This window comes from Electrona antarctica (genome assembly GCF_951216825.1).
Source record: "Electrona antarctica genome assembly, chromosome: 16".
NCBI lineage: Eukaryota > Metazoa > Chordata > Actinopteri > Myctophiformes > Myctophidae > Electrona > Electrona antarctica.
This window is the reverse complement of record NC_136797.1, coordinates 39,322,086-39,338,375: the sequence shown is the minus strand read 5'-3', so window position 1 is coordinate 39,338,375 and position 16,290 is coordinate 39,322,086. Positions and strand designations below refer to the sequence as shown.

The following is a 16,290-nucleotide window of genomic DNA, read 5'->3' as shown; positions in this document are numbered from 1 at the left end:
TTCAAAAACGCGGCTTGCCTCACTCGCACATCCTCCTCATTCTAGCAGAGCAGGACAAACCCAAGACACCAGCCCAAGTGGACCAAATTGTCTGTGCAGAACTTCCCCCTGACCCGCATGAAAATGGGATCTCTGCCCAAGAAAAAGCAAGTTGCTAACATGATCCACGGTCCCTGTGGACAAGAGCATCCCAACAATCCCTGCATGGAGAAGAAAGCCGGCTCCAACTGCAAAGCCTGCAAGAAGAACTTCCCCAAACCCTTCCAGCCCAGAACAACAGTTGGTGACGAAACAAGTTATCCTATCTACCGCCGTCGCTCTCCAGATAATGGTGGCCGAACTGCACAAAAAAATGGGAACCACATCAACAACAGTTGGGTAGTGCCCTACAACCCCTACCTCAGCCTCCGATACAACTGCCACATCAACGTAGAAGTATGCATCTCTGCACTTGCGGCCAAATATCTCTACAAATATGTGACCAAGGGGCCGGACCGTGCAATGGTTTGTGTTGAAGTTGAGGGCGCCCAGGCTGCCCGTGATGAGATTAGGGACTATGAAGACATGCGTTCTGTTGGCTCAAGTGAGGCCTGCTGGAAACTCTTCGCATTCCCCATATCCGCCAACAAGCCTCCTGTTCAAGTCCTCCGCTTGCATCTGGAACACGAGCAATACGTCGTTTTCGCCGAGGGTGATGAGGAGAATGTAGTGGAGCAGGGCAGACAGACAGAGTTGACTGCTTTCTTCAAACTGAATGCTCAACAGAAGACAGCCAAAGGTCCAGATTACAACCCTATGACCATGCAGCGCTATGTTGACATGCCTCACAAATACACCTACACAAACAACAAGTGGCAACTCAGAAAAAACAACGCTTTCTCCGTTGGCCGTGTCCACACCATCAGCCCCCTAGCTGGAGATGTGTTCTACCTGAGACTGCTCCTCCACAATGACCACTCCAAAGGGAAAACAAGTTTTGAGGACCTCTACTCAGTCAATGGCAGCCGCCTTGACACCTACCAGGCAGTGTGCAGGGAGCTTGGCCTGTTGGATGATGACCAAGAGTGGTCCACTGTCCTTACTGAGGCTGCTGCCACTCACCTCTGCCCCCAGATTCGTGCCCTATTCGTCATCATCCTCATCTTCTGCCAACCAGCGAACCCTGCAAGCCTGTTTAACGACTTCTGGCCAGACTGGACAGATGACTTCAAGCGGAGAGCACAGCAGAGTGCAACGACCTTCACTGACCAGCAACTCAAAACCATGGTGAGACTGGATCTGCAAGTCCGCCTCCAGTCACATGAACATGACCTCCAAGACTTCCTCCTGGAAAAAATGACAGATGAGGAAAAGGCCACTGTCCATGGGCTGGTCAACATCGAAGAGCCTCTTATCCGTGAGGAGCTGGACTATGATGTGGCCCAGCTGAAAGCCAATGTACAGGCAACAATTCCACAATTCACTGCTGCACAACAACAGATTTACGACACTGTCATGACGGCAGTCCAGCAACAGGCCAACTTACAACTCTTCATATCAGCACGTGGCGGTTGTGGTAAGACCTTCCTACTCAATGCACTACTGGACGCTGTGCGCAGTCTGGAACCTGGTGGCTGTATTGCCCTTGCCATGGCAACTACTGGCATTGCTGCACAACTCCTACACCTAGGCAGAACATTCCATTCGCGGATGAAAGCACCTCTCCACCCAACAGAACACACACCCTTCCACATCACAGCTCAAAGCAGCCTAGCCAAGCTGGTGCGACGGGCACGCCTCCTGCTCATTGATGAGGCAACCATGCTGCACCGCTTCTTGCTAGAGGGACTTGACTACACTCTGAAAGACCTGATGAACAAGCCAGACTGTCCATTTGGTGGGAAAATCATCATCTTGGCCGGCGACTTCCGCCAGTGTCTTCCAGTGGTTCAAGGGGCTAATCCTGCCCAAATTGTCAACAGCTGCCTCAATAACTCAGGCCTCTGGCAACACTTCCAAGTCTCCAGCCTCACAGAGAACATGCGAGTCAGGGCCAGTGAAAACCAAGACCTGAAGGCCTTTGACCAATGGACACTCCGCATTGGTGATGGTACAGCCAACGATGCAAACGACTTCATCTTCATCCCAGATGACAGGTATTTCCACATTCAAAGCAACACAGACAATGACCACACAGCGGAGGAGTGCTCCATGAAGATGTTTTGCCAAACTATATTTCCAGATATGTCCAACAACTTCACTACTACCGGCTGGCTGGATGGCCGATCAGTACTTGCCCCTACCAACAAGGACGTGGACGCCATCAACGACCTAATGGAGACCTGGGTACCAGGTCTGTCAACCAACCTGAGCAGTGCTGACACCCTGGAGAACTACCAAGACAGAATGCGGTTTAACGTGGAATACCTCAACACCCTCTGCCCCAATGGATTTCCCAGGCACCTCATCACCCTCAAGCCAGGAATGCCCTTGATGCTACTGCGCAACATCAGCCCCAAAGACGGACTCTGCAATGGCACCAAACTGTTTTTCCTGAGAACCCTCAACAACAAACTGCTGCTGTGCAAACTTGCAGCCACACAAAAGGAAGTCCTGATCCCTCGAATCAAGTTCATTCCTGATCCTAGACATTCCTACTTTGAGTGGGCCAGACGACAGTTTCCAGTCCGCACCGCTTTTGCCACCACCATCAATAAATCCCAAGGCCAGACACTTACAAGAGTGGGGGTCTGGCTTTCGTCCCCTGTCTTCAGTCACGGACAGCTTTATGTTGCCAGCTCAAGGACAGGTAACCCAGAAGCTCTCACCTATGCCATAAAGCAGAAAGAAGGACAGCCGGAACATCATACTGCCAATGTGGTTTTTCGAGACTTGCTTCGCGCTGTTCTTCCTGGCCCTACAATCCCCATTGAGGTAAGGCTGTTGCATTGCTACATGTCATTTCTACATATGTCATTTCTGAATAATACATAACTGCTGCTAACACTGATTAACACTTTCCAGAAATATCACTACCTTTCACATGATCTGTGGTGGACATGTCACATTGTGTGGTTGATTCATCCCTTATCTGTGTCTCCTTTTCTGCAGGCTCAACCATGACAATCTCTGGAACCAGAAACACAAACACCCCTTCCACATCACCCCACTCCTCCACGCCCTCCTCTGGATCAGCTGCCAAATACAATTGTTCCTTTGCTAAGTTGGCCTTTCCACGACAACTGCGTCTTCCCCAAACCATCCCCATCAACGTAAGGCTGTTGCATTCTTACAAGTCTCATTGTTGATTAGTCTACATAACTGATAATCAAACATAAACATAGCATTGTCATTCCATTCACAACATACCTGGTGGAGATGTCTCAATGTATACTTTCTCCCTACCTTCTCTGTTTCCCCAATTCTGCAGCCTCTGCAATGTATAGTCTGCAAAACATCCATCGCCAACAGCTACACGCAAATGCATGCATCAAGCAGCTGAACTACTACATGGACCCTCCTATGCCACTCACACGCCAACAGCCCCAACACAACGCTTGGTTCCAGCAGCTGCAGCACAACATGTACCAGGTACACTTGCTCAAAACTACACTTTGCACAGCACATTGCACAATGCAATACACTGCTGTTTCTTTCTCCACAGATACTGCAGTATCTTCATCACATAACCTACATTAATTGTGTACACTACACTCACACCCTGTGCTCTACATAACTCTCTACACATCACTTCACAGCTCAACACCAGGGCAGCACTCCTCCACAAATGGCCAACACACCTTCATTGGACGTGGCTGAGGCCAGAGGTACTGACTTCTGTTATTCAGATAACCTTACTGCTTGGTACCGAGCATCCTGACACACTGTATAGAGACATCTATCTACATATCTCTGCATAACATGTCGATAACATTTTGTACCTCTGTGTCTACACACACTACTGACATCCATACCCAGGTCAGCGCAGGCGGGAGCAAACACGTGACAGAGTGAGACGGACCAGAGGTAAGGCCTCAGATATGTTGCCCTCTGCCTCAATGCATTACGCATATGTGTGTATGTTATACCTACATGTACTGAATATATAGTCACATACACTCCCATCTTAATTTCTCAGCTCAGCATAACCTGGACAAACAGCAGCACATGATGGCTACAACACAGCCAATGGCCACAGCAGAAACCACAGGTAACCAACGCACTACACTCACATCTACACTTTCACCTCAATAACTCTTAATACAACTATCACATTGTCCCACTACACATACACCCTGGAGAACTACCAAGACACAATGCGGTTCAACGTGGAATACCTCAACACCCTCTGCCCCAATGGATTTCCCAGGCACCTCATCACCCTCAAGCCAGGAATGCCCTTGATGCTACTGCGCAACATCAGCCCCAAAGACGGACTCTGCAATGGCACCAAACTGTTTTTCCTCAGTACCCTCAACAACAAACTGCTGCTGTGCAAACTTGCAGCCACACAAAAGGAAGTAACATTGATTAACACTTTCCAGAAATATCACTACCTTTCACATGATCTGTGGTGGACATGTCACATTGTGTGGTTGATTCATCCCTTATCTGTGTCTCCTTTTCTGCAGGCTCAACCATGACAATCTCTGGAACCAGAAACACAAACACCCCTTCCACATCACCCCACTCCTCCACGCCCTCCTCTGGATCAGCTGCCAAATACAATTGTTCCTTTGCTAAGTTGGCCTTTCCACGACAACTGCGTCTTCCCCAAACCATCCCCATCAACGTAAGGCTGTTGCATTCTTACAAGCCTCATTGTTGATTAGTCTACATAACTGATAATCAAACATAGACATAGCATTGTCATTCCATTCACAACATACCTGGTGGAGATGTCTCAATGTATACTTTATCCCTACCTTCTCTGTTTCCCCAATTCTGCAGCCTCTGCAATGTATAGGCTGTTGCATTCTCACAAATCCCATCTCTGATTGAACTACATCACTGAAGATGATGATGATCCCATTCTGCAGGCTCTACTGGCCAAATCTGGGCAACCTCATGGCACTGCAGCTTCTTTTACTACACATTCACTGTTAACATTAACATTCTTTCCTAAAAAAACACTCAGACTCCATTAAAAATACACTGAGAACTACATTTTGAAATGTTGTGACTTTGTCTACCTTTGCTCTCACAATTTCCTTCCTCCGATTTGCGACGCGCAGGGAGCTAGGATGAGCGGGCCGAAGGCCCGCGAAATTCTAGTAATGTACGGTTTGGAGACGGTGGCACTGACAAATACACAGGCTAGAAGTGGCAGAACCGAAGTTAGGGCAAGATTCTTCATTGGGAGTGACGGGGATGAACAGGATCAGGAATTAATGTAGCTCTAAGTGTAAATTAAATCAGGAAGATCTCTGTTGTCATCCACAGCTTGAGAGGTGAGCACTTCTAGCCAGTCAATCTGCAGTCAGCCAATCAGGCGATTGGACTTCGCCTTTAAATATCAGTGCTTCTGACACTGACATTAACACTTAAAATTGTCTTTTCAGCATTCAACATGCAACCCACCTCCATCCCCAACTCCACCTTGTCCCAATCATTTAGTGTTGAGAAGGAAAGAGATTCATCTGCACTGCCACCACTAGCATCTAGACTCTAATGAGGGGTTCTCCCTATTAAAAGCTAATCTTATATGTTAAATGTAACATATCTTTTGTTTGCACTAAACTTGATCTCTCCTTTTATTGAAATTAGTACAAATGTGTAGGGACAGCCCAGGTTGAAAGGTTCGGGGATTAAGTTATCGAGGCGAGGTTGAGATGGTCTGAAACTTGACTAGTGATTTGTATTACTAGGACACAAAAGCTGAAGATGGAGCTGCCACGCAAGAGGCAAAGAGGAAGGCTTTATGGATGCGGTGAAGAAAGAGAGGACATGCAGGTGGCTGGAGTGACCGAGGAAGATTCAGAGGATAGGAAGATATAATGGAAACAGATGAACCGCTGTGGCAATCCCAAACGGGAATTGGCCGAAATAAGTTTTAATTAATTAAGCCCTATTGTATACTTAAAAATGTGCAGAAATAGACGATTTACAAGCTTGTTGTGAGCTTGTACTGTACTTCTGCCATTTTTGTTATTTTTGACAACGTATAAAAAAAAATATTGTTACAATTATATTATCATTACAATGTCGATATCAAGGTATTTGGTAAAATAAATTGTGATATTTGATCGCCCAGCCCTAACAACTACTATACTCACCTTCCGTGGGAGTTCACTTCCATGTTCATCAACAAAATGCTCCACAGCTGCATAGTCACCTTTATCTTCACTCTGTCAAAACATTTATACACAATTAATATCTCACATTTCTTAGATTAGGAATGAATTGAACTGTTCTTTAATCAATGAATGTGGAAAAAAAACAACAAAAAACATTAGCTACTGGATATGGCAAATCCTGTGCAACCACACAACACATTCCTCTGATGACATAATCAATATCAGCAATTCTGATGTGCGATATTCGGCTGCATTGAAATTGTTGATGGCTGAAGATGAATTCAAATTCTTCTGACTACACATACGTCATGTCCTAGTATGAGTGAATAGTAAGCAATATAACGATATATTGCGTAAAAAAAGAGAAGAGAATACAGGATCAATACAGAAGAAGAAAACACAAAGCCCGCCAGAACCGTAGAAACCGTAAATAAACTTTAGTCTGGTAGCCCGCCAAGACCGTAGACTACGTGAAAAATGTCTTTATATTCTTTAATCCATGTTTTGATTCAATTGAGTCGATAGTGGTCTCCCGTTAGCATTCCAGTGACACTGGACGGCACCATTTTAAGATGCGCGTGCATCTGCGCATCCACTTGCACTCTATGTTGCTTTCAATGGCCTTTATCTCCAAATCGCAATAATGTCGTTTCTGGTCAAAACAAGGTTTTTCAACGGCCGACAGCCGGCGCTATGATACTCGCGGTCGGGTTTTTCTGCACCCAGCGAGAAAACAACAACCGGTCAAGAGACCACACACACCATTACGTCATCGTAACATCCAGTTACGGAAATAAATACATTAATCCTGGTGGGGGATGGGTTAAAAGAGAAGGAGAATACTGGATTTGTGTAAGAGAAATAATGAGAAGAAAAGGGTTCCGCACACTGTCTTCACTTATAGAGCAGTAGTTTTATTCAGATGACAACGTTTCGGTCTAAACGACCTTCATCAGGTAACCCTGAGTTACCTGATGAAGGTCGTTTAGACCGAAACCTTTTCTTCTCATGATTCGCATTTGGTTGCCGGCTCCGACGCACCTGTCCTAGTAGGTGTGCACAAGGCCCCGACGCACCTGTCCTAGTAGGTGTGCACAAGGCCTTTTCGCTACAGTGTAAGATAAATAATTAATTTTATGTTTAAAAAAATCGTGAAAAATTGCATTGTGAACCTAGTATCTTGATTCGAATCATATCGTGAGTTGAATAGGGGAAGTGGATTAACATCACGTGATTCTTTGTTTAATCCCGCAAAAAATCGCCCAGTCTCAAAGAATATGATTATTGGCAGTTTCGCGGAAAGTTTATAATATTTGGCGGCCTGTTTAAAACTTTTCACTGTATCTGTGGTTGTTGCAATCACCTGCACTACAATACCTAACTTGACCATATGTTGCACTATGACGAAAATCCCCCCCCATAAAATGTAACCACGTGTACGTTCCCTAATGCAATTCCAGCGGTAAGCTGTGTTGTTTACACCCCATGAAGGAATGGCGGATTCGGCCACACCCGAAATACCTGTATGTGTCTCAAAGAATTGAATGCCATTGTTTATATTCATCATCAAAATAAATGAATAAATATGAAAAATAAATGAGGCCAAGCATAAACATGGACACCAGGAAGTAATGTCCTCCAGGCAACAGGAAGCGGCGGCGGGGGGGGAGGGGGGTGTGGTCACTGGCGACGGCGTGACAAAAAGCTGACAACCTGACCTTAATTTCCCGCCTCATCAACATCCGCTCCTGTGCCCAAGAAGCACGTAGCCCCGCCTCCACCCGCTGGGAGAAGGCCACGCCCCGCTCATAGGGCTGCGCGGCCGCGGTGCCGGCCTCTAGGAGGCGCCCCGAGCGCAGCACATGCGAGTAACCCGTGTCACACACCGGAGTCAGCAGGGTCTCCTGGGCCACGCGCAGCCCCGGGACGATGCCGCCGGCGCTGTGCCCCGACGAGGACGAGGACGAGGGGGTCCTGGTGGTCTGGTTGTGGAGGGAGCCGGCAGCAGCCGCCACCCATCCCTGCACCGACGAGTCCTTATCTGGTGGTGGTAGGTAGGGCTGGAACGCCCCTCCTCCCACCACCCTGAATGGAGAGAGGGAGGGGGGGGGGGGGGGGGTAGAGAGTATGCACATGCATTACTTTTCCACCGGGATCACTCAACAGTCCTGCGTACCACCTAATTTATTTTAATGCAATCAGATTCAGATAGGACTTTTCTGTTTGGATGTATGGGCTGTCAAGGCCAAAAAATAGATTTTATTTCTCAGTATAGGCGTTCTCGCATAACTTCCGGATATGATGATGTAGTTGAAGTGAAGATGGGGATGGTGATAGATAAGAGACCTTAAGGGCCCTATTTTACGCCCTGCGCTCTCCCTTGGCACTACCCTCTACCCGTTAATTACACACAAGGCAGCTGGCGCTGTCCCCAAACGGTATCTTGCGGCCGCACTCCCAAACAGATATGTATTTGGCTGTGGACCCCAATAAAAGAAGATTTGTCAAGATTATTATATATTTTTTTCTTTGAGAACCAAAACACTTTGAGAACCAGTGTGCTATAGGGGCCTCTCTCTCTCTCTCTCACACACACACACACACACACACGCACGCACACGCACACGCACACACACACACACACACACACACACACTTTGTATAAGCGGTGATATTGGTTTACCTGTTGTCTCCGTTGTGTTCGGCAGTCAGTCCCGACATCTCACAGAGCTGAGCGTAAACGTCCTGGCCTGCAACGACAGAAAGCCCCTCTGAACCCATCATCCCTACACCTCCTCCTCCTCCTCCTCCTCCTCCCACGGCCTCTCCTCTCCACACATCCGACCTCTGACCTCCCAGCTGGCCATTCAAGTTGACCTTGGGCACGGCGCCACTGGCTCTCACCCTGTCCACCAGCGCGGCCGCCACCGTCTCCGGCACCTCCTCCCCTTCCTCCTCCTCCTCTACCTCCCCTTCCTCCTCCTCCTCCTCCTCCTCCAGCTCCATGATGGAGCTGCCTGCCCCGCTGGCCCCGCTGCCGGGGCGCCCCAGGCTGCTGTAGGGCAGGGAGAGCGTGGCGGCTCCCTCCTCCGAGTTGTCGTCCCCGCCACGGCTGCTGCCGCCGCCGTCCAGGGACGAGTCCTCCACCGTCACCAGCGAGGGGCTGAGCCCCGCCGGCCACACCTGCACGTTGTCCGACATCTCCATCAGCGTGTCCTCCTCGGTGGTGGCGATGGGGGCGCACTCCAGGCTGGAGACCTCCTGCCAGTAGGGCTCGGCGCCCAGCGGGGAGGGCAGGCTGTACTGCAGGGAGGCCGGGGACAGCAGCTCCTCCTGCACCAGCCCGTAGCCTGGGAGGGGGAAAGACATGGGAGATAGAACACCCAGCCAAGCTCTAGCGGAAGGAAGGACGGACGGGGGGCCGGGGGGTAGTAGTAGTAGTAGTAGAACCAGTGGTGGAAAAAGACCTCAAATATGTTTTTACTTAAGTAAAAATATCAATACTGCAATGCTCTGTTACAAGTAAAAGTCCGGAATTCAAAATGTAACCCGAGTAAAAGCACAAGAGTATCGGCATCAAAATACTGTATACTTAAAGTACTAAAAGTAAAAGTACTAAAATAAAGTTTATTATTACTCGTATTGCAGGATGTCCCATTTCACAAGTTCAAAATGCGTTTTAAAAATAGCCGATTGTGAGCTTGTACATCTGCTATTTTCAAAATCCACAAAGTAACTAGTAACTAAAGTTTTCAAATTATTGTAGTGGAGTAAAAGTGCAATATTTGGCTCCAAAATGTAGTGGAGTAAAAGTATAGAAAATTGCAAATAATCCTGTAAAGTAAAAGTACCTCAAAAAAGTACAGTACTTAAGTAAATATTTAGTTACTTTCCACCACTGGGGGTACGACTGTTTCTCTGACGTATGAGACGAAACAGTGCAACTCGGCCGTGTCCCAATACAGTATATGTCAGGAAAGAAACCAGAGGTTGTTTTTGTTTTGTTTTTTCTTTTTTATCAAGCGTTTCGGAGCGAGGTTGATGATTTAGGACCGCTGACCTGTGAGGGGCCGTATGCAGCTGGTCCAGTGTGCAAGGTGTGAAAGACAGACTGATCTTAAATCAGCACTCCCACTCGACTATACCCTTGATAAATAATTCCAAACACAGTATGTTTTTACATTACTTTCAGATTAAAAGGTCATACACATTATCAAAAATAACCTGGAGCAGTGCCCAGACCCTTACTGAAAGTAGTAAAAACATCTTTCCTTCCTTGAGCTTCCTTTGCCTTGTTCAATGTCAACTTGTTTGCTTAGTTTTAAAGTAGCCATCGAGGGACTCTATTGCAGGGGTTCTCAACGTTTTTGGCCGGGGACCCCCGGAAATGCTTTGGCAACGTCTCGGGACCCTCGCCCCGCCCCCTCCCGACCCCCAATATAAATTGACTGCTACAATAACCTTAAACCATTTTGGGCGGGAACCCCTTTTGATGTTTTAAGCATTGTTATAATTTAGCTATTTAAAAATAGCAGATCTACAAGCTCATAGCGCGCCACCGAGTGGCGAGCTACGAGCTTGTAGGTCTGCTATTTTTGAAAAATCGTGAAAAAAAAACAAAAAACCTTTTTCTTTTTTTTTTATAATTTGGGGACCCCCTAAAATAATTTGGCGACCCACGGGTTGAGAACCCCTGCTCTATTGGATCGATTTGTTTTTGTTGTTCGGTGAAGGAAGCTGTCTATTTAAGCATCATTGGGACACAGCGGAATTGTGCTAAAGGGATTTAACAAGCTTCATTAATTTCTATAAGGCGATGACTGCATTGGCTTTGACAAGTTTCTTATATAATACAAAAGAAAAGTGACATACTGTAGTGACAGTTACGCTGTGATGGGAGAAGAAGTGTATCTGGTGTTAGGTGTTGCAAGTGGGGTTGGTACGATATTTAATATTCAGACGTCAAAATAATGGTACCAGAAGATATCCAACACACATAAGACAAGTAATCGGTATGGTGGATTTTCGTGATATTTGAAGAAAATCACCTACAAATCAATTCACATGTTGTTACATGTGTTCATTTCTGACAATGTATAGAAATTATCTACAGATACAGTCAAGAAATAGGTCTCCCCCAAATCCCGTGTGCCAGATGAGTTCATTATTGGATTGGGAGTTTGGGTAGTTTTCCATCCATGTCACATGATAATGGCCTATGGACCAGTAAGAATATAGTTTCATGTACCCATGTAGTTTTGAGGTGCTGGCTAAATACATCAAAACAATGTCCATAAACACATGATCTTTATCCACATAATCCAACACGTTGTATGCCTATCACAGGTATAAGTATTTGGATCCATTTCAAATCGGTATTCCGTGGATTGTCACTCTTCTTAGTGACAATCCAATCAAGGAAGAGACAAGGTGTAGGCTACGGTCTGGACCGACAAACTGTAGATGAAGTGATTGTTTTTAGTTACATTTAGTGATTGTTTTTAGTTACATTTAAGTAAACTTAATACCAGTATGTATCACACAGCTACTATCGTTCCAACCCTAGTCACAAATCGTAGGTGTAGGTGAGCGGCATCTTGCAGTCACTGCAAAAGGAACAGCACGCACAGTGCTGTGCTGTTGCACTTGCAGTTGTACTTGCAAGTGAAAACATGCATATGCATTCCCCCCCCCCCAAAAAAAAAACCAACAACTAAAAACCAAATATTATATATACCAAATCACACACACACACACACACACACACACACACACACACACACACACACACACACACACACACACACACACACACACACACACACACACACACACACACACACACACGCACGCACACACACCTAGACACTGCCTAGACAATGCCTTTGTCAGGCAGTTTGCAGGATAACTGCTATAATAATTTACCTAACTGAAGAATTGAGTAATAGTGTACAATAATTTATTTTATAGTACTATTGTTGTGATACATTATATGAACATGTTTATAATGCATTATAATGGGATTATAAGTAGCTGGGGAGAAATTCATCATCAAGATTCTGCTTTTGGTGAAGTTTTGGTGAAGTGTATTTTTGGTATGGTGTAAGTATGGGCATATTGGTTTTCAAAAACCACCGTGCTGCACCCCCTAGAGGTCTGTTTGCAGTGACTCCAAAGGTACAGTAGGGTTGAAACCCAAAATAATTGATAGAAGAGATTTTTCAACGGATTCTGTTACTATTGGGTGTGCTATATAAGATACAACACACCTGTGTGAAGTGAGGGGCGCTAATATATTAAAGGCTAACTCATGTTGCTATGATTAGCTGATGTAATGGTGATGTAAAACAAAAGGTGACAAAACAAACATTAAATTCTCTTTATTGTTAATATCATTTAATGTTTGTGTTAGGGACAAGATTACGTAAACTTTCCTTTCATTGTCAATGGCATTTTTAAAACAAACATTGAACTAAAAACAAACATTAAACCTGTATATAGGAGGGGCTAGCGCCCCTCAAAAATGGAAAGGTATCATTTTCAAGATTCTGTACACGATGGATGGCGGGAGCTTAAAATGCCTATAAACTATGATTTAATATGTAAAAAATCATAACAATTATGCCCTTGGTAATATTATAAAAATAAAATAAATTGGTGTTAGTTATGGACATAATGGTTTTCAAAAAACATTGCAAACGAGTTGGGCTCACCCCCTAGTGGTTGGTTTGCAATGAATCCAATATTAGATAGATCAGTATATGGTTGAAACACCAAATAATTAATAGAAGAAATGCTCTGATAACAATCCTGTGGTCATTCCCTTGATTACATGAACTTTACAGATGTGGGATGTTTCATAAAAGGCTGACTCTAGATTAGACTCTTATTTTTTCTTATAATTTTTATCCCACGATTTTACAACCCAGTTTTTTCACCCAGTGCCTATTATCTAATGTAATCCTGGGCGCTACACTTCCTCTGCCAACCTGGGGGGGAAGCGGACTGACCTCATGCCTCCTTCTATGCATGAGGAGTCCAAGCTGCTTCTTTTCACCTGACGGGGGTGAATTTCCCTGGCCAGACGTAGCGCGTGGAAGGAACACGTTATTCCGACCAGTTCCTTTCCCCTCCATCAGGAGCCCCAGCTGGCCAGGGGGAGGTAGTTTTAGAGACCAGGATTACTGCATGTTTTTGTGAGGGTACCTACCCTAGGGAACACGGGGAGACCATGCAAACTCCACACAGAAAAGCCCTTTCGCCAACCCCACCTGATGACGCGGAGGAGGGAACACGCCCCCAGCGCCCACAGCGTCCCCAGCGGGAATCGAACCCAGGACCTTCTAGCTGTGAGTCTAGAATAGATTAGACTCTTAATGTTAAAAGCCATACAACATAGACTACAGAAACACACAGACATTCACAGTCATAAAACAATGACACACAATGCATATGCTGGCTAGTTTAATAATATCCTCTTCATTGCATGGATCATTCACAAAGTCTAAATTTAAGATCAAATACAGAACCATATTTGTCTGCAGCGTCTATTCTAATATTTATTCCAGACACAATACTAATAAATATAGGCCTGTGTGAAATAGCAGTGTTGTACACGCCATGATTTTGAGATCTGTTGTTCTTTCATGTTTTGTATCTATATTTTACATTTTGTTCATTTCTTTTCTGGTGCTTTTCGGCACTAGAGAAATCTTATGTTTTCCTTCCTATGCTACACAGTGGCATCTATTAGTGTTAATTTAATGGTGTATTATAATGGTCCACTTGTACACTTAACCATATATGTATATGTATACTTGTACACTTAACCATATACCGACGGCTTGCGTCTAGCCTGACACTCATCATCTGACAGAGCTCCCAATGACAGTGCAGCCATATTCTGAGATGGGAGTTGTCGAAACTGAGCAACGTTGTCAAGTTAGCTTGCTAACTAACTGGCTACATACAGTATGGTTATGGATATCTAGGTCAAAACCCTGTGTACGTACATCTTATGAATCAAGGGACAATTAGTAAATACACCCTTCATATTTGATATTCCTGTTATTCTAGTCATAACAGCCTGGATAGCTACAGTACATCGATGCGATCGGATAATGAATGCTACCGCCACCATTATCGTTTTGAATTGTCTGACTGGCTTTGGAATGTCTTATTCAAAGAATGTTGATTGGCCTGGAAAGAAAGAAAGAAAACCCTGCGAAACACAGAATCTTCAGACCATTGAAGTGCAACAAAGAATATATTTCTTATGGCCACGGCTAGCGATTCAGGAGCTTGAGCCAGGTTACCTGGCTTCCTTATTTGGGGCAAATATTTATATATTAGTATTTTTTGAGTGGTGTAAACCACTCCTACAACTGGCTTTGTTAGTTTACGTGTCTGTTCGTACCAAAAAATGAGCATGGTTGCTATGGTCACCCAGTTCACACGGGTGTGATTTCATTACGTCAGACATTACGTCAGACCACAGTTGATCAGTCTATATAAGACCTTACACCACTCAGTTCACACGGGTGTGATTTTTTATTTTATGATGTGAGTGCTGATAACATGTAACATAAGCAGAAAAAGAAAAAAGAAAAATAAGGGCTATACTTCACCCCGATATCTTTGTTTCTAAACAATAATCTATTATTTGGTACACATTATGCACAAATGTTGAATCTTGCACTTCCCATTCAATCCGGAAAACATCTGTCATTTTAGTTTTTAGTTATATAGCAACATACGTTTTTCAGACAACTGTTAGGATTCAGAAGGAAAGAAAATCATCAAGCTACCATAAACAATATCTCTTGTCCCAGTTTTTATAACATATCCTTTTGCAAAAAAACAAAGCTAATAAAGTCGTACCTAACAAGTGAATATTATGGTTCAACAGTACTACAGTTGAGCAGAGAATGCATAGCCTAATGACCATTAAGCCGTTACCATACATACCTAAGACTAATTAATAGAGTTCATGAAAAGTCATCCTGCTTTAAAGGGGCATTCCACTCATTTTCAACATTTTACTATGTCATTAATATACCTTAGAGCTGTTGTGTGGAAATAATAAAAAGTCCCCCCGATGCTGTGTTTCCTAGAACTAGAGATCTGAAAATCTGATTTTTTTTCATACTTACAGTTCTAGGAAACACAGAATCGGGGGGACTTTTTTATTATTTCCACACAACAGCTCTAAGGTATATTAATGACATAGTAAAATGTTGAAAATGGGTGGTTTTCCCCTTTAAGTAGAATAGCAGTGGGTGAAATAGTGTAATGTTGCATTCACACGAGTGCAAAGATCACAGCACATTTGTCACTTTGTCACTTTGTATAATCTGTCACGGTCGTGTGTCCGTAGTGATGTGTGTGTGTCGGAGGCACGGCGGCCGCCGGGGGAGATTGGAAAACAACAACAATCCAGCATGGATTCAACTGAGGGCACTTTTGGACCAATGCATTATTTATATGCATTGGAAACAATGAAAACAGACTAGAACAGGGGTTCTCAACGTTTTTGGCCGGGGACCCCCGGAAATGCTTTGGCAATGTCTCGGGACCCCCGCCCCGCCCCCTCCCGACCCCCAATATATATTGACTGCTACAATAACCTTAAACCATTTTGGGCGGGAACCCCTTTTGATGTTTTAAGCATTGTTATAATTTAGCTATTGAAAAATAGCAGATCTACAAGCTCATAGCGCGCCACCGAGTGGCGCGCTATGAACTTGTAGGTCTGCTATTTTTGAAAAATCGTGAAAATAAAATTTAAAAAAATCTTTTTCTTTTTTTTTTTTTTTTTTAAATATTTTGGGGACCCCCCAAAATAATTTGGCGACCCCCCGAGGGGTCGCGACCCACGGGTTGAGAACCCCTGGACTAGAAGAAGATGCTGCAAGTTTTTATCAGCCAGAACAGCTGCATCTGGACGTTTAAACCAGCTCAGCTTCAATTTGTAGCTTTGTATCTTTTGCAGCAGCTACAAATGTTGGATTTGCTT

The 16,290-nt window shown here is 44.7% G+C and overlaps 2 protein-coding genes and 1 long non-coding RNA gene across 3 annotated transcripts in view; 2 read left to right on the top strand and 1 right to left on the bottom strand.

The window, feature by feature from the left end:
• Positions 1–16,290, bottom strand: part of LOC306939125 (uncharacterized protein) — a gene marked incomplete at its 5' end in the record, with an annotated part of 161,250 nt that overhangs the window by 5,264 nt on the left and 139,696 nt on the right. Inside the window, 3 exons of the mRNA XM_079523625.1 lie at positions 6,255–6,326; positions 8,162–8,360; positions 8,959–9,625. Of these exons, the coding sequence (XP_079379751.1) occupies positions 6,255–6,326; positions 8,162–8,360; positions 8,959–9,625 (938 nt within the window). The remainder of the gene's footprint in view (positions 1–6,254; positions 6,327–8,161; positions 8,361–8,958; positions 9,626–16,290) is intronic.
• LOC306939729 (ATP-dependent DNA helicase pif1-like) lies at positions 726–3,500 on the top strand. Its single transcript, XM_079524415.1, has 3 exons — positions 726–2,913; positions 3,091–3,251; positions 3,410–3,500. The coding sequence occupies exons 1-2, from the start codon at positions 796–798 to the stop codon at positions 3,100–3,102; spliced, it is 2,130 nt and encodes a 709-aa protein (XP_079380541.1). The 5' UTR covers positions 726–795; the 3' UTR covers positions 3,103–3,251; positions 3,410–3,500.
• On the top strand, positions 3,502–4,998 carry LOC306939728. The gene is made up of 6 exons (XR_013791915.1): positions 3,502–3,570; positions 3,738–3,806; positions 3,958–4,005; positions 4,118–4,189; positions 4,349–4,771; positions 4,930–4,998. It is a non-coding gene; the product is annotated as an uncharacterized lncRNA (long non-coding RNA).